Source organism: Castor canadensis, chromosome 13 (assembly GCF_047511655.1).
Source record: "Castor canadensis chromosome 13, mCasCan1.hap1v2, whole genome shotgun sequence".
Taxonomy (NCBI): Eukaryota; Metazoa; Chordata; class Mammalia; order Rodentia; family Castoridae; genus Castor; species Castor canadensis.
Genome location: NC_133398.1, coordinates 40191869 through 40214951, shown reverse-complemented (window position 1 = coordinate 40214951; position 23083 = coordinate 40191869). Strand labels below are relative to the sequence as shown.

Genomic DNA, 23083 nt, shown 5'->3' with positions numbered 1-23083 from the left:
TTTGTCTGATGTATAGTTGGCAAATATTTTCTCCCACTCTGTGGGTGTTCTCTTCAGTTTAGAGACCATTTCTTTTGATGAACAGAAGCTTTTTAGTTTTATGAGGTCCCATTTATCTATGCTATCTCTTAGTTGCTGTGCTGCTGGGGTTTCATTGAAAAAGTTCTTACCTATACCTACTAACTCCAGAGTATTTCCTACTCTTTCCTGTATCAACTTTAGAGGTTGTGGTCTGATATTAAGATCCTTGATCCATTTTGAGTTAATCTTGGTATAGGGTGATATACATGGATCTAGTTTCAGTTTTTTGCAGACTGCTAACCAGTTTTCCCAGCAGTTTTTGTTGAAGAGGCTGCTATTTCTCCATCGTATATTTTTAGCTCCTTTGTCAAAGATAAGTTGCTTATAGTTGCGTGGCTTCATATCTGGATCTTCTATTCTGTTCCTGGTTTGGTTTTTTTTGTTTGTTTGTTTTACTTATTTGTTAAGTTATCTGGAGTCACAAACTGTACAATGTTCGGGAAGAAATATAACACTTTTTTGAGAGTAAGTTTTATTAGCTACTTTTTCGGAAATAAATTCAGTAAATATAGCTACATAGGAACAAACTCGGGTTGTTATACATAAGCCTTTGAAATTTTAAAGTCATCTTCAATGATGCTGGTCAGAAAAATCTTTCATTGGTGGAATTACTTCTCCAGTCTCCAGAATTGTATCTCCCTAGGAAAACAAGAAGCATTAGTAGAAAAATCTGCAGAGGTCATGTAGTTTATTCCATCTGAGTCAGACTTTGCACTGAAAAGCTAGTTGAGCTCTGGCATTCACTTTAAAAAGGGCTTAGAACTTTGATCACACACATAAAAAATAAATAAATAAATTTTAAAAATAAAATAAAATAAAAAGGGCTTAGATAAAGCAGAAGCTGTCTAAAGATGAGTAAACAGTATTCACGAAACTAAGGTACAGTAAAAAAAAAAATAGACGTTTCATTCACAAACACAGTAATTAGAATGGGTGTGAAAGTTGTTTTCCAGGTGATAAGGTATAACCTTTGTTTATATAGCCCTGAGAAATAGAAGCCCTAGAAAGAAGATGCAGTGAAGCACTTTCAGTTGAATATAAGAAGGTAATGTATTCCCAGCAACTGAATATGCTTAAGCAATCACTAGTTTTCTGTTTGGTTTGGATACTGGAGACAGAATGCAAACATTGGGCAGCTAGCTGGTCCAAGTGTCTTTCCAAACCAGGTAACAGTACAAGGTCAAAAGGACATGGGCTTTGAAGCTAGAACCGAGTGGTGAGAATCTTGAAACCTGCTCTTACAAGCTGCAATAATATTTAAGCAAATTACTTCAGTTTCAGGCATATATTTAAGATAACAGATTCTCTATCAGCCTTACAGTTCCTGAATGGGTAGAGCAGAATTATCCACAACCCCATCCCCACCCCGGGCATTCCCTGAGCTGCTACTTAGGACTTGTTATCTGATAAATAATTTTGTTTTATGCTTATACCACTATACATTGTGATGACAATTTTGTTACCACACAAAACTTAGGGCATTGAAGTCATACTAATCCTGAAGTAGTAATAGAAATCAAATAATATGGCACTGGCTTAGTAGTCTCTTGGGAAAGACACAAGCCCTGAAGGCTAAAAAGATGGAAACAAAAGGCAGTGGTCCTTGGCTTGATGACACACACCTGTCAATCCCAGCACTCAGGAGGCTGAGGCAAGATGATCACAAGTTGAAGGCCAGCCTAGGCTACATATTGACACCCTGTCTCAAAAAAAAAAAGACAGTGGCAAACTACTTAGCAAAACGTATATAATAACTTGAAAGCAGAGTGCCAAATGAACTTGAGGTTCTAGAAGTGTTTTCAAAGAAAAATTCCCATTCCTTGGGAATGTACTTAAAGAAACATGAGCTCAGGCAAGAAATGGGTGTTTTGAGATGAGAAATAAAAAGAGATGATTAAAAATTTAGGACCAGGTAGCAAAAAATCAGATTGCTTCTAAATCCTAAACAATAAGAGTGAACACAAGATTTTGAGCAACAGAAGCTCAATAAAACTCTGTAAACAGTCTTGTAGCAAAGATCAGATTAAAGAAAAGACAACCTTCAAACCAGTCCACTTCAGATGGACTCCCGTAGCTCCACTGAGTTGAAAAGGGCAGGTGCATAAGCACAAATGAGAGAACTTGATAACTATGTATAGAAAGAACATTGGTGGCATATGGGACTGACTAGAAGCAAACAGACTAAATACCTACCAGGTATTTTTCTTTCTTTGCTTGCCAATTGTTAAGGGAAGTAGATAGTCAAAAGAACCAACATATAGACTACAAAAGCCCATGAATATGTGAAATTAAAACTTCTAGTATTCACTGAGAAGGAGGCAGATTTTGAAAGCTATATAACTCCTAAGAAGGGCATGCTTCCTATTTAGCTATGGCCTAGGTTGATAACTACAACAACCACCACCTCCAAAAAAACCCAAACACCCTGGACAGAGCCAGGAACCAAGAAGAAACAAGAAAGAACAAAGGTGTTTCTTCCAGAAAACAAAATCAGTGCCAACTCAAGTAACTCCGCATACATACAGGGGTTAAGACTCTTTAAAATATTTGACTACTAGTATTTCAGAACTTCAAGAAACAGACCGATGTGCTATCCAAGTTCCACTATTAAAGGATTGGGTATGGTTGGGGGGAGGGGATATAGTTAGTTTGCCTTCTTAGTTCATTGGCTCTCAAATCAAGAGAAGCCATATCAGAACCTGATAGATACTACTACACATCATCTGCAGATCTTGGATTTGGAGTTGGCTACAGTGATGGAATGGGACTTTGGGATTTCTCCCTAGGGGAGAAACCGTGCTAAGTATGTGGGGAGAAGGAAGCAAAAAGCTATTTGGTGACTAGAAGGATAGACTATGACAAAGATTCCATGCATGGGCATCTGGGAGATAGCCAAGAGCACATAGATATTTGGGAAAATGAGAATGAGTTCTGGCCAATAGGATTTGAGGAGAAGAGATGTAAGGTGCTTCCAAGCTTATACTTTAGAATTGTCCTGAGATATCCAGCTCTCTCTCCCCCTACCAGTCTTGGAAGTCATTCTAGATGCTCAACTATAAAGTTGAGGATTCCTGATCCACAATAGTCTGTGATATCAGTAAGAAATAAACTTGTCTGGTTAAGCCAGAGACTTGCAAGGTTGCTACTGCCTATCCAATTCTAAAACAAACAGGCATTCTTTAGTTTCCAAAAGAGAATATTCTCAAAGAGGTAAATGGCACAGAGACAGGAAAAAATTACAGTGACAAAAAATACAGAAACACAAGAAATGCTACGGAATATAGGTGGGTCTTCTGAAGAAAGTCCTTCTTTTTCTTTGAGCAGAAATGGCTAAATAAAGTAAACATATAAATGGAAGACTTAGTAAATACAAATTACCCAACTGATGAAACCAGCAAGATAATTTCCAATTTTGTGATTACCTAGCTTCTGATACACATTTGTTATACACAAGGAAACAACAGAAGAAATTCCATTATTTCTTAAAGTAGGGTTTCAGCTGGAACTACAATTTGGAGTGGTTCTTCTAAAATTCCCTTGTTGTAAGAAGTAATGGATTACTGTGAAATATGTCATTTAATTCAGACAAGAACCAGCACTGAGGGTTTTTATAGCATTTATAGTTATGATAGTTCATTATCTGTGACTAGAAATAGAAAAGAACATAACATGTATACTAACAATAACCTCACCAAGAGCCAAAAAAAAAAAATCAATGACTACTAAGTAGTCTTCATGATGAAAGAACTCATTTTAGGTCTTACATATTCATAGCATAACATTTAAGACACACATTAATGGGTTTTTAATTTACTGAGGGAAAGCTGCAGGTCAAACCATAAAAGTGAGACACAAGGCCACAGGAAATGAGTTTGGAAATAATAGAAATACATCTGCTATTACCATGCTCAGGTGCCTTCTCAGGTTCATGTCCTAAGTCCTTCACCCAACATCAAACAGGGTACCCATGAAAAACCATGGGTATCTTAAACTCACTTTAGCACTATCAAGGTCATAAAACAAGGTTGAGAATGTGTCCACTCCACTTTCATGTGTGGTTGCTGCCTCATACTATTTCTTCTTTCTCTTCTTTTTTTTTTAACACAGTAATACACAAAACAGGCACTTAAACTGATAGTGAGAAGAAAAGAACATTTTAATCTAACGAGTCTAATGATCACTGGGGATGTGGGAGAGAAAAGTAGTGAACAAAAGAAAAATCCGTTTGAGACTTACTGGGAATATTCTGGGCTTCCTTTCAACAATGGCATATGGTTTTGTCTGCAATAAAAGTGACTGTGTTAATTATAGTGTTAAAATTTCTTCTGGAAAAAAAAAAACGTATCTCAAATTTTAACTTAAGTCACAAACTTTCACAGAACTCCAGACTCATACTTCCAAGTGTTTATTCGACACTCTAATTAGCTATTAATAAGCATGTCAAACCTAACCACGTCCAACACTTAACTTCCCCCAGCCCAAACTGCCCCTCCCCATGTTCCCTATCTTAGTAAGCACACTTTCATTTCCCCAGTTCCAAAGGTCATAACCTTGACTCTTCAGCAGATCCTGTTGGGTCTATCTTGATAATGTACCTTGAATCCAAATGCTTCTATCCACCTCTAGAACTCCCACCCTCGCTCATACCTCTTGCCATTTTTTTCCACCTGAATACTGCAACAGCACCTACTGGCCTCCCTGCTTCACTCATGTCCTCCACAATGTACAAAGTACAGTGACCCTTATAGATTTATCACTTCTTTGCTCCAAGTTTCATAATTTAAAAAAAAATTAAATTTTGATATTTAAAAAAATTATCATTAATAGTACAACTGAGTTGCACTGTGACTGTATAGTATACTCTGAACAAAGTCACCCCTGCCTTATCTTCCCTTAGTCCCCTGTTCCTCCCCACCTTTTCAAACAGCATTTGGTATGTTTCATTTTGGCACTTTCATACACTTCAAGCTTCTCCACCTCCACCCTCCCACTGAGTCACCCCCCAATAGTTCCCCTTTTATATTCATGCCCCATTTCCATTACTACTATTGTCATTTTAGACCTAGATCCCACATATAAGCAAAAACATGCAGTGTTTGGCTTTTTGAACTTGGATTATTTCACTCAAAATGATCATCTGCAGTTCCATCCATTTTCCTGCAAATGACATAACTGCATTCTTCTTTATGACTAACACTCCATAATGTAAATATACATGGCATGTATACCACATTTTCTTTATCCATTGATCACTTGCTGGGCACCTAAGCTGATTCCAAAGGTTGACTATTGTATACAGTGCTGAGATGAACATGGGTATGCAGGTCCCTCTCTTGTATATTGATTTACATTCCTTCAGATTATGCCCAGAGTGGTATAGCCAATCATAATGTAGGTCTATTTTTAGTTTTTTTGATGAACCTTCATATGATTTTCAGTTGTTGCATTAGTTTACATTCCCACCAACCATATATAAGGGCTTCCCCCAACCCCTGCATCCTTGCCAGCATTTGTTGTGTTTTCTTGATAACTGCCAATCTGAGAGGGGTGAGAGGGAATCTCAAGTGTAGTTTTGATTTGCATTTCTTTTATGGCTAAGGACATAAAGTCTCATAATTTTTAAGGCAAAGGCAAAGTCTTTGCTGTGCTAAGACCCTACCTGATCTGGCCCCTGGCTGCTTGTCTGATCTCTTACCATTCTCTTCCTTACCTACTGTACATATAATCACAACCACCTATCCATTAGTCCATCAGTCAAGCCCGCTTGTGCCTTGAGATCTTTGTACTTACTGATCCTTCTACCTGAAATTCTCTTCCAGGTATCTGCTTGGCCTATAACCTCATTTCTTTTCAAACATCATTTCCTCAGAGAGAACTAATTAAGACAGCAGCTCCTGTCATTCTCTGGTTTTTTTTAGTCTACTTAAGTTTTCTACTAGAGACTTGACCACCTCCTATAGCACTATATATCTTTTTTTTTCACATGTCTATTACCAGTCTCCAAGACCAGAATAAACCCCCAGGGATGCAACTGTTTTGTTCACTGCTGTATCCCTGTTTGCCTTGCACATAGGAGGTGCTAAGTGATTATATGTTGAATAAATATAATTATAAAACATGTACACCTGCACAAAATTCCACAATAAAATATTTCGGATTATTGGCATGACAAAAGATATAAGACACGGGGAGCTGGAGTATGAGAGAAACTCAGAATACAATGTGAGAACATTAACATGTCTTTATTAAGAACTCTGGCCAAAGGCAAGATGTTGCAATGTCTTCAGAGAAGTTAGCTAAAGCAAATAGCCTACGATCTATTGATGATACCTACCCAAATCAGGACAAAGACTAAGGTGAGCCAGCAGCCTTGGGACCTCAACTGACACAAAATGTTCAACTAAATATGTCCATTTGTAGCCAAGGAAAATGGACTGGAAGTGTGAATCCATAATATAAAAGCAACCATATCAGCACCTTGTATTATCAACTTGATAAATGCAGCTTGTTAAATGTGCTTCTCCTAGAAGATAAGTATCTTTTCAATCCTAGGACAATTTAGTTATAGATATGACAAAGTAAATTAAACCCACAATATAAATAGATAAATGTTAACTTTCAAAAGTTCTGAAAACATTAGGGCAATCCACACATTCTGTGGCTATCATGTTTGTAATGTATAAAATAATCTGGCTATTGGAGGGTCTCATGCATAACTGATTTAAGCTTATGATTCTAAGTTGAAAAAAATTTTGCTTCTTAAGAGTCAAAAATTTGCCCTACACAGGACATGGAGATAAGAGCATTGCAATTTCAGGCCAGGCAGGGCAAAAGATTAGCAAAACGCTGCCACAAAAATAAGCCATGCATGGTAGCTCACACTTGTAATCCCAGCAACGTAGGAGGCAGAGGTAGGAGGAATGCAGTCTGAGACCAGCCCAGGTAAAAAAAAAAGCATAAAATCCCATCTGAAAACTAAAGCAAAAAAGGCTGGGGCCATAGCCAAGTGGCAGAACACTTGCCTAGTAAGTACAGGGCCTTGAGTTCAGTACCACCAAAAAAATGAGTAACAAAATAAATAAAACTGAAAGTACAAAATTTATAAGCATAGTTTAAAGCATTTAAAAGAATTTGATTATGTTAGGTGGAATTGTTTAGGAGTTCAATTAATCCAAAGATAGTAAGAACATCTTGTTTTATTAGATGTATAAATAGTTAATAGAGTTTTAAAATTGAACCTTAAAGAATTAAGAAAAAATAGGTTTTTAAATTTAAAACTAACAAATACTAATTTATATTTCAGGTAACTGTAGCCAATTCTTTGTGCATGTAAGTAGTTTCACTGACAGAAAGCAGTATTTTTCTCTAGGGTCTTACAGGCTAAAATAGTGAAAAAAAAAAACAACAGATGTATAGTGATATGAAGTGGCCAACAGGCCTGCAGGTAAACATAAAAAGATTAAAAAAAAAAAAGCCGGGCACCAAGTGGCTCATGCTGTAATCCTAGCTACTTGGGAGGCTCAGATTGGGAGGATCTCGATGCTAGCCCAGACAAATAGTTTGAGAGACCCGCATTTCCAAAATAATCAGAGCAAAATGGACTATAGTTGTGAGTCAAGTGGTAGAGTGCCTGCTTTCCAAGTTCAAACCTAAGTTCAAACCCAAACCCCCGGCCAAAAAAAAAGATTGTTAAGACCACTGATAATAGACATTGTAAACTATTCTCTGACCCTTAAAGACATAAATTGTCAGTGTCCTTTATTGGTTGCAGAAATATTTTCTGTTGTTTTATGAAGAAAAACACTTTAACCCAATTCAAATTCCTACTAGCCCCTACTAACCTCATGTTCCTAAGAGGGGCATGTCCACTTGCACATCTCCAGAAATTACCACAGCAGCACATAACCCTTAACAATTGTACCTCCTCCCTAGTTAGAAATTCTAATGTTAGCAATTTTGCAGTCATAAAGAACTCTGAACTTTGGTTTTATCCCCAACTTAATCAATTGCTAACTTCAGGTGTTTCTTCCTTCAAAAGTGTCTTCTGGCTTCACTTTTCATCTCTGCTGCCTTCATCCTAATCAGAGTCTCATCACGCAGCTAACACCTCCCAAACTGAAACAGTTTCCAGTGATGTTTCAGATGTCAGATGAATTTCTGATGTCAGAAATTTCCTTCCTTCAATTCACAGAGAATCAAGGTTTTTCTACATTTCCTTCACATTCATCAAAAACACTCCCATTTAAAAATGGAGAGCATCCATCCTGTTTTCAAACTGAAAACAACAAAGAGTTACTTTCCATGTGCCCCAAAATTGTGTACTACTCCCTCCCTGGACCCCCATTTTCCAAGGTGATATCTCAGATCATCTTCATGCTATAGCAGAAGGCCAGTATTTTACACTGTACTGACTTTTTTCTATTTATGACAGCATAGTACAAGAGCTATGGTAAGATTTTTTACAGTTCATGAGTCTCTAGCCTTGGATCAGAACATGCTGCAGCTCAATCTTTTTTCAGTTCTTGTTAGCAGAGGCCATTGTATCTAAACTGAAATGTACAGAATCCACAATGCTATGTCCAAATCACGGACAATAAACTCAAGTGCATAAGAAAAAAAAATGGAGAGCGTCCAACTGACTATTGCATACAGTTCAACCTCTTCTGTCTAGTGTTCAAGACACTTCCCTAAATTGGTCCCAGCCTACTGAGTGAAGAGATATTTCATCCAAGTCATCTCCTCAGTCTTGGGTACATATAGCCAGGCTCGTTACTGACTTCATATCTTTTCTTATAACTGGAATAACTTTTCTCCCCAAATCATATCTATCTTCCAACATTATATTCATTCCTTGAGGTCAGGTATTTATTTCTATAGAAAGAATATACAAGAGTAAAGGAAGAGGACATAGTAGGTACTCCATACTTATTGATCAAAGGACATAATCTGCTTAGTAAAGAGAACAATGATGATGTCAGCAACCAGAACACTAAAGAACCTACAGAGAACAAACACTATACTAGGGGATTTTCTGAGGACCCCAAATATTTTTGGTTATTTGTCTCATGCTCCTTTCAACAGGCTAAAGCAAAGTCAACTGGATTATCTATAACTTGATAGGCAGTCCCTAACTGCCTTTGGATTTTATTTTGAAATAATTTAAGCTTATAAAAAGTTGCAAGAATGATTAAAAAAAAAAGTCTTAAGTCACTTTACAGTAAATTTCTGAATGGTTAATTGCTCTATTATTTGTAGCTCCTACAAATGAACACAGTATTCTTAAAATAATTACAATCCAACCATCAAGATCAGGAAATTCACACCACCACACAATTATTTCTACCTGGTCTAAAGATCCATTCAAATTTTACCAACTGTGTGTACAATTGTTTGGATTTCTCAGAATATCCCCCTTCATCACCTCTTGTTTTCCACTGATTATGTAGGCCCTTTAAATTTCTGTCAATGCCATCTTTGTTCTTTTGACCACACAGATTATGTCCATTAGTCAAAATTTCATTTAGTTGACATGTCTTTTTAGTCTTCTTCAATCTGGAACAATTCTTCAGACATTCTTTAACTTTCATGATCTTGACACTTTTGAAGATAACAAGCCAGTAATAATCATGCAGAATAGTCCACTAATTAGGGATTATTTTATGTTTCTTTATAACTGGATTGAGATTATACACTCTTGTGTTTTTCCTCTCATCACATCAATCAAGTAGCACATAATTTCAGTTTGTCCCATTACTGACATTAAGGTACTGCCTGTCAGACTTCTCCACTACAGTTAACTCTTTTTTTCCTATGTAACAAGTAAGTATCTTGAGGATAAATATTTTGAGATTAATGTTAGCACCCTCTGATACTCCTTGGCTGAATTAAATACTACTATGATGATTCTCAAAAGGTAACTTTTCTAGTTCTGTTGTTCCATGTCCATTTATTATTTAGCAACCTATTATATAAAACAGCTTTTTTTCCCTACCCATTGATTGATTTATTCATATCATTACAGGCTCATTGGTTTTGGTTTTATTTATTCAGATCACTCTCATCTATTACTACTATTTATTTTGATGCTCTAATTTTCCATATGACTCTGTCCTTTTGATATATCCCCACTTTGAGCACTTCTTTATGTAATGGATCAAAAATATGTTCCAAACTCATTTTTTCTTTTTCTTTTTTTGAAGGGGGGGAGGGAGAGAAATACTAGGGTTTCACACTTGCTAGGCAGGCACTCTACCATTTAAACCATTCTGCCAGCCCTCCAAGTTCATTTTGTACTTTCCCTGTCCCAGCCTTAGAATCAGTCATTTCTCCAAGAAGTTCTGCATCCTTTCTGTGGCAAAATAAATTTAGAAAACAAGGCATGGTTGTTAGTGTCCTAATAACTAAAGGGCAGTGCTGTTTCCAGGCCTTTTTAGTGGACAGAGCTAGGAAATATGCATATACAAACACATACACATTTACATTCATATTTAGTTCTATATCTATATGTGAATATGTAGATAGAAACCATGAGTTCATGCTAATATTTCCATTCTAGCACCACAAGGATTTCTCCTTTTTCATATATATAACTCATTTTCCCAACAGTAAGAATCCTGGAACCTTTTATCATCACCACATATAGTTATTTGATTGATTTCTTTATATATAATAAATCTCCTGTCACTATGACCATACCCTTCTCAGCTCACTTGGGTTCTGACATCTTACTCTGGGTTGCCCCTCCATCACTGCCCCCTTCCTCCTTTCTCCAGATGTCCTCCTTCCTCTGCCTAAGTTCAAATATCCTGGGCCAGGATGCTGCCACTGTTGCTCCCCAAACTGATGTGCTCACCCTTTTTCTCCCTCAACCCACACAGGATCGACACCCCCACACTCTGTTTGTGTTCTAACACTCCACACAGGGAATTCATCACTGCTCCCCACCCATACGATTCCAGAAACTACATGAACTCCTCACCTGCCTGGGATCTAACATCATGCACTAGACTGCACGCTCCCCAGACTTTAAAATCTAGCCACTGGCTCCATTCAATCAGCCCATGCAAGCTCTTTGAGTGAAAAAGGTCAAGTGTTTGGATATCTTGGATTCTAAAGGAAGAAAAGTGTGGAAAAAAATCAGACAAAAACAAAAAAAAGGCAAATGGGAAGATGACGAAGAGATCCTTTGTCTATTTTTAATTTTATCTTATACTAGATCTATGCTCAAAAAAAGGAGCAGAAATTAATTTTCCCCTCCTGCTCAGGACTCTTATGTTAATACTAATATTTTTAGGTTAGCTACACTCTGATCATTCAAACACTACTACTATAAGGAAATATATTTCAAGTTATAAACTAGGAATAAACAGCACTTTTTGAAAAACCATACTAATGTAAGAATTTACTTAAAGGGATTCAAAGTATTTCAATATCAGCTTATATATGGCAAATTACGTTCACTAACTAAAGAGTTACTAAAGTGACTAAAAGAGCATACTTACATAGGAAATTACTTTGGATAATATTAAAAACAACTTCTGAAAAACTCACACTTAAAACATACTTACAGTCACATGATATTTGACATAATAATGAACCACCCAGGCAGGTATAAGTACATGAGTAACAGCAAAGATACTGCTCCGGTATGCTTTATGGATCTGGGAGAAAACAACATATACACAAAATGAAAAGATACCCCATTTTTTATGTGTGTGGTACAAAAAAACAAACCAAAAAAACCCACCATCACTGGAATAATGTCATAAGTATACTACAAATCCTCTAAGTGGAAAATACTTCCTTGTAGTCTATAGCTAATCTTACCCACTCAAATATTTTTACCAACTGTAGAGGCTGCTATAGGATATCTACAGAGTCCAAAACCAGGCTTAGGATGAGCGGCATTCTGCAAGACTATATAGTAAAGCATTTATGTTTTTTTTTTTTTAAGAAAAACATTTATAAAAATATCCATATTGTAAGTTTGTTAAAGATGAAACAGCATAAAGAATGGAAGAATAATTTTAATGGATTAAAATTAATGGATTAAACCATGGTAATAAAACCTACAGAATTTTTCAGGTAAAGTCATCTCCCTAATTTATCAATTTTAATACCTACAATCAACAATGTGCATTATTCTAAGTGAAAGGTAGACAATCTTACACATAAACTGGAAAAAGAATGTTTTAATACTAAGATAGTGGTGTTCCAAACTCACTCAGAGATGCCTTCTGACATACTTTTTTAAAAGAGAAGTAAAAATGGAACTTTTTCATGGCAGCCAATTTGACTGAAATACAGCTATCCTTTGGGGATATATAACAATATTATAACAGTTATGATTGGAGAAGAAAGTAAATTCACTGAAAGTAAAGGTAAGACAGAATTCAACAAAATTATTTACTCTTTAAAATCACAAGCTGATGAGTGAGATACCAACTTTCAATCAGAGATTGCCAAAATCAACAGGTAATGTCGGGGATACAAAGGGTAAAAGACTACTTGAATTAAAGAGTTGAGTTTTACCACTATAAGTATCTAATATCACTTTCCTAGAAAAATTTACAGGAATTCTGTTGCACTAGACTTTGTAGCACAGTACCATAGTACATACATGTGGATTCCAGCATGAACTCCTTAAATAAGTAGCTCTGTGACCATGGGTAAATCACTGAATTTTTGTAGGCCTCAGTTTCCTCCCATTTAAAATGAGAATTAGGAACAGTTTCTACCATACAGAAGTACAGAAATGAAGTAATGCATGTAAAAGGCTCAGCAGTGTACCAGGCAAGCACACAGCAAGAGCCCAGAGTTACTTATTAGGAGGATTACTATTATTACTGGCCAATGTTGTAGGTAACAAAGCAATTCTCACATTGTGTTCATCATTCACAGCTGAGGTGATTTAATTAACAGACTTCAAGAAAATACCCAGAATCCTGAAAATAAAGACCTGCCTTTGAATGAGTAATTTTTCTGCCTAGCAAAGTCCAGGAATGTAAATTTTTAAAAAGTGAAACAATGTGTTAAAAGTACACAGTGGTCATTTAGAAAGGTAGGTTTAAAATTTGACTAAGTATATCGACAGTACCCTTGTCTTTTAATGCTATCACACTGAGCTGTACTACCAGTTGGGGTTCGTCGTGCTAAGGTGCAGTTAGTGGGTCTCTATAGCCTCAACCCTAAAAGTTGGATGAATGCCCCCAAATACAAAAGTCACAGAATTTTAAGTCCAGCGAATTCTTTCTACACGTGCATCGTCCTGTAAAACCCAAGATTCGCCTACTACTGGAGACACTGACTGCAAAGGGCAAGATTCTCCCAAAGCCATCCCCGCTCGGTGACTCCGGCTCCAGGACTCGGGGACAGGCAGCGTCCTGGCCCACCCCGAGCCCTCGGGAACCACGTCAGTGCTTGGTGTGACTGTTAATAAGCCAGGTCCAGTGGCCAGGCTGGGTTGTGCGTACCGGGAACCTCAATCACTCACCATGTTCTTCCAAGGGGCCGGGTGCTGCAAAAACTTATTCCAGAACGCCTCCATAGGCCATAGCTTCTGCGGGGGCAGCACAGGCTCCCGGGGGCTCAGTTCCTGGTCCTTCAGCCATCGCCTTCTCAGCTCCCGCAGTTGCTGCAGCCGCAGTTTCTCATCCGGCGTGTACCCCGTCATGTTGCCGCTGGGGTAAGGCAAAAGGACCCGGCGCACCCCCGAAACAGGGTCTGGACACTTGGGCGCGCACCCGCTCTGCAAAGCGACCTTGCGAGGACGCCTGGGAGCGGCGCGCGTCGATGACGTAACACCGGGGCTCACGTCTCTGCAGTGTCTCCAGAGTCCCAGCGACGACAGCAGAGTCCGCGCATGCGCAGAGCCCTCCACACGACCTGGCTGTAAGGACTCAGGTTAAGGGAGGGAGATCGGGTCCGTTATGGGATAAGGGAAAAGTGACAGGTAAGAAAGTAAGAGAGTTCAGAGAACTGGCGGAAGAACTCATGAGCACTGGGAACCGGAATGATGAGCAGTGTGTGTTTCAATGAATGTGATGTCCAGTTGCAGAATTCTTTGCTTGCTCCCACCCTCCACCTTGGAATTCCTCTCTCCACGACCTAGAGTGTGAAGATTGTTACATCCAAGTTCAACACCCAGTCATTTAGTAACTGGTGAAGTGTCCTTGTGTTGCTGGAGGTTGCTAGCTGAGATATGAAACTCAGGCAATTAGCAGGAAGCAACCTTTTATTGTGCCAGCACAGACTCAGCGGACTCGTGTCCAAAGGCTGAACCCCGAGATCAAAGGGGTCTCACCTAATGTACCCTTGCAAGCAGGTTACAGAAGCAAAAACCAAAGTCTAATCCATATATGGTTATATTTAATTTTATTGGCTACTTTACCCTAGTGTTAAGGTGACTTTTCCCCTCCTCAGGCCTATGTTACCTTCCTCATGTTTGGATTTTTCAGGTTTTATTTCTCTGCTATGCCATCCCTAACTCCCTGGTACTTTCTCAGGACTCGGATCTAGTCTGTTTTCTTTTGATCCTCCTCCCTGCTACATTATTCCCCCCTTTTATGCTCGGACCCACTTAGGGTCAAAGAGTATCATCTTTATTTAGGGGTGTTGCGGGAGTTTGCTAGCTGAGATAGGAGTCTCTGAGGCAGATTAGCAGGAAGCAACGTTTTATTGTGCTGGCACAGACCCAGCAGACTTGTGTCCAAAGGTTGAGCCCCAAGAACAAAGGGGTCTCACCTTAAATACCCTTGCAAGCAGATTGTAGAAGCAAAAAGCAAAGCTCAACCCACATATGGCTGCATGTGACTTCATTGGCTATTTCATTTCCACAGTGCTATGTGACCTTCATGTTTCAATTTTTTAAGTTTTATCTCTCTGCTTTGCCATCCCCTCCCAGTCTCGTGGTCAGAAAACCAGCCTGTCTCTTTTCTGGTCTCCCCTTTTTTGCTACAGGGATTTGTATTTTTATAACATTATTACATGTGCAGCCGTTTTCCTTTTTATAATGGCCTTTATAATAGTCTTGATAGACTGCAGCACCAGGGGAACCAGGCAGGGCAATATTAAGCATGTTTCTAGGATTAGGCCCATTGCCCCTATCATGGTTTTGAAACCATCTACAGCAGAAAACCACCCTCTAAACAGGTCATTGGGATCCCATCCGCTCCAAGTCTGGACAGGGACATAGGCAAGCTTTCTTATTTTGTTTGTGATCTCTTTTATAACCTTTTTTTTAGAATCATTAATCTGTAAGCAGCAGTTGTTTAGGTTAAATTTTTTACAGACTTTTCCCTCAGAAGCAAGCAAATAGTCTAAAGCCAAGTGGTTCTGATAGATGGCATTGTGCATCTTAGTGCTTTGTTTTGCCAACAAATCGAGGTGTCTTGCAGTTTCATTAGTTATAATTTCAACAACAGCCGAAGCCTCATGATGTGGTTGAGCATATACATAGGGGTCCGATAGCACCAGGACATTTTTTGTCCAGGTGGCAGAACCATAGTACTGGGTGATTTACTCAGGAGGCCATTTGTCATCTTTTTCCCAAGCCTAATGTCTCCCATGTTGGTCCCCCCACAAACATAGCATGAAGTGACATTTAGTGTCTGGGCTATAGACTCAGCCAGTAAGAGGAACGAATTTTTAGCTTTGGCAGAGATGGAAATTTTACTCCTCATCTCCTTATAAAAGGAGTGAAAAACTTAGTATAAGGAACTCTCATGGATAACAGTTACTAATTTGAAGTGTATCAGACTCTCAGGGTCAAGACCCTTTTTATCTATTGTTATACTACTTATTTTTCCCCATGTTCAATAAGATGGCTTAAGTACAGTGAAATTTACAGAGTTATAGATGCCACAGGTGCAGTTAGGGGCAGCTTTCCCCTTGTGAAGGAGAGCTGCATATTTAGTCCTCTGTTAAACCAGATCAGTAGTAATAAATAGTAATTATGCATCCTGCCAAAAGAGATAGAAGAGAGCTAATAAAAACCTTTCACTGTGAGATCAATCAGCAGGAGTGGTTTCTGTCAAGCCTATGGCAAAAACTAGGGTGAGAACTACAGCAACAGATACAGACAAGGGTTGACAATGCATTACAGTGAGATAACTGGTGTGAAGAAACAGCCTGTTTGTCCTGTTGGTGAGTTGACTCCTCAAGCTTCTGCAGTGCATAGACTAGTCAGCTTCCAGGAGGTGACTAGAGCAGGGCTGTCATCCTGTTGTTCTTGGTCCCCTATTGTTTCCTGGGAAGCAGAGTCCTACTGAGGGAGGGCATTTAGATTCTGGAGGGTGATCCTGAATGGTGAAGCCAGATCAGGGATGCACTCTCACTCAAGAGAAGCTGGCTTGACTCAACTGTGGTGAATCCAAGGGGCAATCACTGATACTTTAACTGCAGTGGGAGTATTAGACACGATAACAACAAAAGGACCCTCCAATGGGGTTTTAATGGTTGAGTATTTTATTTTATTTTTACCCAATCATCATGGCAACAATATATTATCAGTATACATGTCCAAGAAAACACGTTTTAAAAAAAAGTTAAAACCACTATCTTTAAGTATCAAAGGACATGTTTACAGCCAGTAAAAATAATGATTTTCTCTCTATTTAAATAGAAGACCCTGTCTAAAAATATGAGTTTATGCCTGGAAGAGCTTTAATGCCAGATAGCCCCACATGCATAAGAACCATTTCTTTAATCCTCTCAGCCTTGGTGATTTTTGAGAGGTCTGGCACCAGTTACTCCATTTGAACTTTGATGGTATTCCCCCCTTGTCTCCAAACTGCTTGTCTCTGAACAGTCTCCTCTGAAGATCTTTCTCCCATCCAAGTACTAACCAGGCCCAACCCTGCTTAGCTTCCAAGATCAGATGAGATTGGACGTGTTTAGGGTAGTATGGCCATAGACTGAAGATCTTTCTTAATTGGTTGCTCTTTCCTGGATTTTGTTTGTTTGGTTGGTCTTGGTCCCACATCAGGAGGGAATAACAAGCAGATCAGGTGTGAGTCAGTGCCAACTACACCCTTTTGGCCAAATTTAAGCAACAAAGAGGCTTGGAAGGAGTGGCTCTTAGGCAGTGGCCTTCTAGACAAGGACGATACAAAACAAAATCTAACAAAAGCAGATGTCTAAAAAGCTAACCTGGTTGACACATAAGTAGTTATTAGAGTCATTTTTATGTACTTGATTGTAAATGCCCCAGAAGGATCAGAACTGTAATGACAAAAACGTAAGATTCATGGTAAAAGTTCTGATGCACAGTTTAGCAACTAACAGAACAGTATATCAGTACCACTAACCCTTTGTTACTGTGTTTATCTAAATTTTGTATTTTACAAGGCTTGATATACTTGAAAAACATAAATATATTTAATATATAGGAACCAGCAACAGTATCACAACTCTAGAGAGGTTATATATACATATTAGTTTAGTTGTTGCTCTTGAAGTAAAAATAAAACCTTAGATTTTTATCAGTTGTAGGGGGAAACAGTTTTAGTAAACCCAAATAGCCCAGTCACAGGCACTTAAAGGGTGCCAACTGTATTAGAATTACCCAAGACAACAGTTGTTTAATCATGAGGTCATCTAGAAAGTTTTATATAAACTGTTGGAAAAATAAGAGGCATGGAAGAGGCAGCGGGTTTATTGTTTTAGGCAGGAGCCCTGAGGAGGGAGACCCTAGCAGGAGAGCTAGAGACCATTGTCATACACAGGCTTGGGCTAGATATAGGGGGCTAGTGGAAAAGTACCAGGAAGGTCACTAAAGGATATTGTTGCTGGGCAACCAAGAAAGATAAGTCGTAGTTAGGTCATTGTATGCCCAACTGTCCTTGTCATCTATCTAGGGAGATAGAAGTAAGTTATCTGCAAGAAGGAGGGAGTCTAGTCCTAACCTAGCTGTCCTTATTATTAACCCAACATAAAACATGACTCAGTTACCTTAGCAGTTAAAACCCTGACAGAAATCACCAAAGAATACAGGTAAATATTTATGGGGACTAAGTGTGGAGTTAGGAAACATAGTGGCCAAGAATCATGGCTCAGATGTTGATAAGGGATCACAGCCCAGATTGTTGACATTAACATATAGTTCATGACATACAGCAGGATTCCACCAACCTGTAGTCAGTGGAGCCCCCTACAATAACAGGCACAATCTAGACATCCCAGGCCAAAAGTTCCCTCTGTCCCACATGTGGAAGGAGTAGGACCAACATCTCCACTCTGTTGAGTCCAATAAAAATTGGAGGTCTTGACTTTCAGTGTAGTGCTCCTTTTTGAGTGCTATTTATTTATTTATTTTTATCCTATCTGGAGGGTGTACTTTGGCTTTGTTTTACATAGGTAGATCTGTTTTACATAGGTAGATCTGCTCATATTAGTGCAGCAGTTCTCCCTGTGCTCAGCTGCCTCTTGTTTTTCTGTGTTTTAATAAACTCTTGTTATCTTAACAAATTTTTGGATTAACCTGTAGCACCAAAAATTCCTGACAGTTGTCTTGATAAAATAAAAACCATTTTAAGATAATTTTTTTGTAAACCTTATCAAGAACAATACAATATTTTTAAAGGTAGCCTTGCTGTTATGAGCTGGAGAATTAAGTTTTAGCTTAACATCAGTACATTAAATTTTGACCTTACAAAACCTTTAATGTAAGTCTTAGATTTTAGTTAATTTAATCACTTACATAAGCATCTATATCTTTGTGACAACTTAATATGTACCCTCTGAGGGAGTTTGTCATTATCCTTTATTTATCCAAAAGTATTTTTTTTTACCTTTTATTTTCTAAAAACCATAGCCTTAATACCTTTTATATATTTTTTGTTACTTGTTGAAAATAACGCATAAAGTCTTTTAACTTAGAGCCTTACATATGCATGAAAAAACAAGAAAGAAAGCAACCTTTAAATTATTTTTTGTATAAAAGCAATTTATAGAAAGCCCATTTGTTAATAGACCCATGTATTATAAGAGAGAATTAAATTCCAGATTGTATTTATGACAGAATGAAACATGTGAAGTTTATTTCTTTAACTACACAAGTTCCGAGATTCCTGATGTAGGCTGTGACCCCCCCCCTTTTCTTCTTTTTCTCCCCCTCTGGTCTAGACCAGAGGGTTAACCCCTGAATGCCTGCTTCTTAGTGAGACCTGATTAAAATAAGTTTAATAACCTGTTTTCTTAAAAGTAGCAGCAGAACAGATTAATAATTTTTACATTGACTCTATAATAAGAACTGTTCTCAAGATGTTTACATATTTGTGTGTAAAAAGCCTAAGCAGTTTATAACAGAGATCTTTAAAATAAATACCCTGGTGTTTTTGTTACCTTGAGTATCATATTAACCTTATAGTGGCAGTTTAAGAACCGTTTTGAAGATGTTTACATACACACACACTGTGAGCACACCATTAGATGGACGCATAATCTGACCAGCCATTAGCAAAGGAAACATAAGCATCTCATGACTGTCTCAATAACAGACCAAGCTTACTGCATCAACCTTTTGGAACAGTTTTTTTTTTTTTACCAGCAACAGTCAATGTTGCTCTTTTCCTCAACCTTTTAGGTAGGTTCTGCCTGTTTATGCTCCCTAGAATTAAAGGTGCCAGCAATTTCAGTATTTCTGGTATATTTTAATAATCCTAAATTGTTTTCTATTTACTTTTTATTTTTAAGACATAAAAACTAACTGAAGGAGTGTATTAAACCTTTCATTCTTTTCTGTCTCCAAATATTTTATGACATTTCACTTTTTCTCTTTCTCTTCCCTCTCTCTCTGTTCCCTCTTTTTTTCCTTTCTCTCTCTCTTCACTTCATCCATGAAGATCTCCTCACCCCATCCCAATTTCATTTATATTCTTCCACTTTCCCCTCTCTACATTCACGACCCTTCTGCAACATTCCTTTTCTTTCGAGTCAGACCAGATCTTATGTATCAGTGCAAGTCCATCCTTCATGTGTTAATTTTTGTAAGAGCTCAGTTAGTGCTGAGCCTCAGTCCTCCTTCAGGATGCTCATTTTGGGTAAAGATGTGCAAACTGGGGCACAAAAGCTACCCATCAAGACTGAAAGACTCTGATTTCTCCTCAGTCCACCCAATACATTCTAAGGGTTGGAGATGTTGCTCAATGGTAGAACCCTTGTCTAGCATGCATGAGGCCCTGGATTCACTCCTTAGTACCACCATGAAGCAGAACAAAACTAACATAAACATAAGTTTTCAGTGTCAGGTAAACAAGCCACTACCCACACAACCAAGAATGAGTACTTAAAAGAGTCAAAGTAGCTTTTTTTTTTTGCAATCCTTTTGCTTTTGACTTCTATAGATGTACAGTAATTGGTAGTTTAATGTTTTTGGAATTGTGTGTCTTAGAGATTATGCCACCAAGCAGATCTGTTAGATATTTGTTTTATCTTATTTTTGAGTTTTAGGAACTGCTTTTTGTAAATTTATTTTTTTATTCATTTATTCATATGTGCATACATTGTTTGGGCCATTTCTCCCACCTACTCCCCACCCCCTCCCCCTTCCCTCCATCCCCCTCCCATGTAAATTTAAGTTTTATAATGATGTGAGATATATACTTGGTTCTAAAGTCAAATTTATGAAATAAAATATATTGGAAGTCTAGCTTCTATCCTGTGTCCTTTATCCTGTTTTAACAATTAGCTCTTTTCAACTATATACACTTCTCTCCACTTAGTTTTAGCTTGTTTTTTTTTTTCTTTTTACAATATATTGTACAGATCAGTCCACAGTTGTTTTGTTTTGTGGTGGTACTAGCGATTGAATCCAGGGCCTCATGCATGCTAGACAAGGGTTCTACCATTGAGCAACATCTCCAACCCTTAGACTGGTATTTTTTATATCAGAGAAAGGAGACACATATAAATTATATGAATTAAACTAAAATCCCTATGGTCCTGAATTCTGAATCAGTGTGAACTCATGACAAACATATATATAAAATTTTGTCTTAGCTCTGCTTGTTAATAATGACCTTAAAAAAGACCAACCCAACAGGACACTTGTGTCTCAAGCCTATAATCCTAGACTCAGGAGGCAGAGATCAAGAAGATTGTGCTTAAAGCCAGCCCAGGCAAACAGTTCATGAGACCCGCATCTCAAAAATACCCAACACAAAAAAGGGCTGAGGGCATGGCTCAAGTGACAGAGTGCCTGTCCAGCAAGCGTGAGGCCCTAAGTTCAAACCCTAGTACTGCCAGAGAAAGAAAGAGAGAGAAGAACACCCCTGCAATCAAGAGAACCTCTAGTTCCTAGATTGTAATCTCTAAAAATATCACTTTCCATTGAAAGGAACCAGGTTCCTTGAAGAAGTAGGTATCAAATGTGTTGCCTTACAAACCTCCTTAAACTCTTAAATTGTTGAGGACTCCAAAGAGCTTTTGTTTTGTGAATTATATCTACTAATGTCTACTGTATTCAAAATTAAAACATTTAAAGTACCAATATACTGATTAATAAAATTATTTAGTGAGGAGCAGGCTGTTGTTTTACATCTTTACATAAATATCTTTAATGTTTGTCTTATGAAATGATAGCAGAACTTTTATACCTGCTTCTGCATTCAGTCATAATTTCATGCATCATAAAATTTCATGTAGTTTCTGAAAAACTCCTTGTTCATTTGGGAAAGAATGAGAGTTTAAAAGGGAAAATAGCATGTAAGAAGTATTGTGAAAATGATTTTGACTTCACACATGCCACAACAAGATCACCAGGCCCTCAAGGCTCCCCAGACCACGCTGAGAACTACTCTGTTGGAGAAATGGCTAATTCTAGGTCTGGGTTAGGAACTGTAGAATAAGTCTGGAGCATCTTGTTACACCACAAAATAGGTAAAGTTTTTAAGACAGTAGTGTCGTGTCAAAACAATTCAGGAGCCAACTTGATTAGGCCCTCCTGGTCAAAGATGGAAAAATTTAAGCATCAATAAGTATGATTTCAGTGGATCTTAAAATACCTAAAACATTTACAGACATTAATTCAAAAACTTTTTTTCTAAAAACTCATTTGTTACTTTTGGGTGATTTTAGGGAACCAACTTATTATTTTGAAATCTGGTAAGAAAAAAATCACGTATTTTTCTAGCTTCTCTGTACAAATTGCATGATAAATAAACAAAATAGTTGATCGGGAAAATTTCTCCAGAGAAGCATTTAAAACCAGTACAAGAGGAAGGCTTGGCAGGGTTAGAATATCATCATTTTGCAACCCTATGTTAATTGTCCATCCATAGCTGCAGACATCTCAAAAAGAAAGCAACTGCACCCTCTGGTGGAAAGCTAACTCACTGCTTGTGAAGCAGCCTTACCAAACTGAATTTGAATCTGATCACCTGAAGGAAATATAGGAGAGGGAGGATTCTTTACGTAACACCAAAATGATATATTCTGAAAAATCTGAATTGTAGGGACTTTATGAAAGTTATTTCATTCTTAAAAGGGGAGAACCCATAAAGAGAAAAAGATATTTGAGCACACCTTGATATTTTTATTATATTAAGGAATTGTTCATTTTTTTGTTTATAATGATATTATAGTTATCCTTTAAAGGGAATTTCTGATATTTTAGAGATACAGTCTATCATGTTTATAGATGAAATGATATGATGCCTGGTATTTCCTTCTAAATAACTGGGAAGGGAGGAAGAAGGTATGAGGGAAATACGATTAGTAATGAGTTGACAATTGCTGGAGGTTATGATAAGTAAATGGGGCCCATCTCTCATGGACTGTTTTGTAAATACTTGAAATTCTTTTTGAATAAAGTTTTTTTTTTAGAAAATATATGCCTTGAAGTATTAGCTGTATATTCAAAATACCATTGATTTGAATTTTGTAGCTGTCATGAACAGCTACATTTTATACTAAACTTTTCATCCCATGTAGGCCAGAGTCCTCAGCTCTCTTATGATGATGAGATCTGAATAATTGTTGCTCAAGTGAAAGAACGTCCCTGAGT

General features: G+C 37.8%; 1 protein-coding gene across 1 annotated transcript; it reads right to left on the bottom strand.

Moving 5' to 3' along the window:
• Nucleotides 1-518: 518 nt before the first annotated feature.
• Ndufb6 (NADH:ubiquinone oxidoreductase subunit B6) lies at nt 519-13889 on the bottom strand. The gene is made up of 4 exons (XM_020159844.2): nt 13574-13889; nt 11649-11741; nt 4318-4362; nt 519-720 (listed from the first exon to the last, which is right to left on the bottom strand). The coding sequence occupies exons 1-4, from the start codon at nt 13751-13753 to the stop codon at nt 652-654; spliced, it is 387 nt and encodes a 128-aa protein (XP_020015433.1). The 5' UTR covers nt 13754-13889; the 3' UTR covers nt 519-651.
• Nucleotides 13890-23083: the final 9194 nt, after the last annotated feature.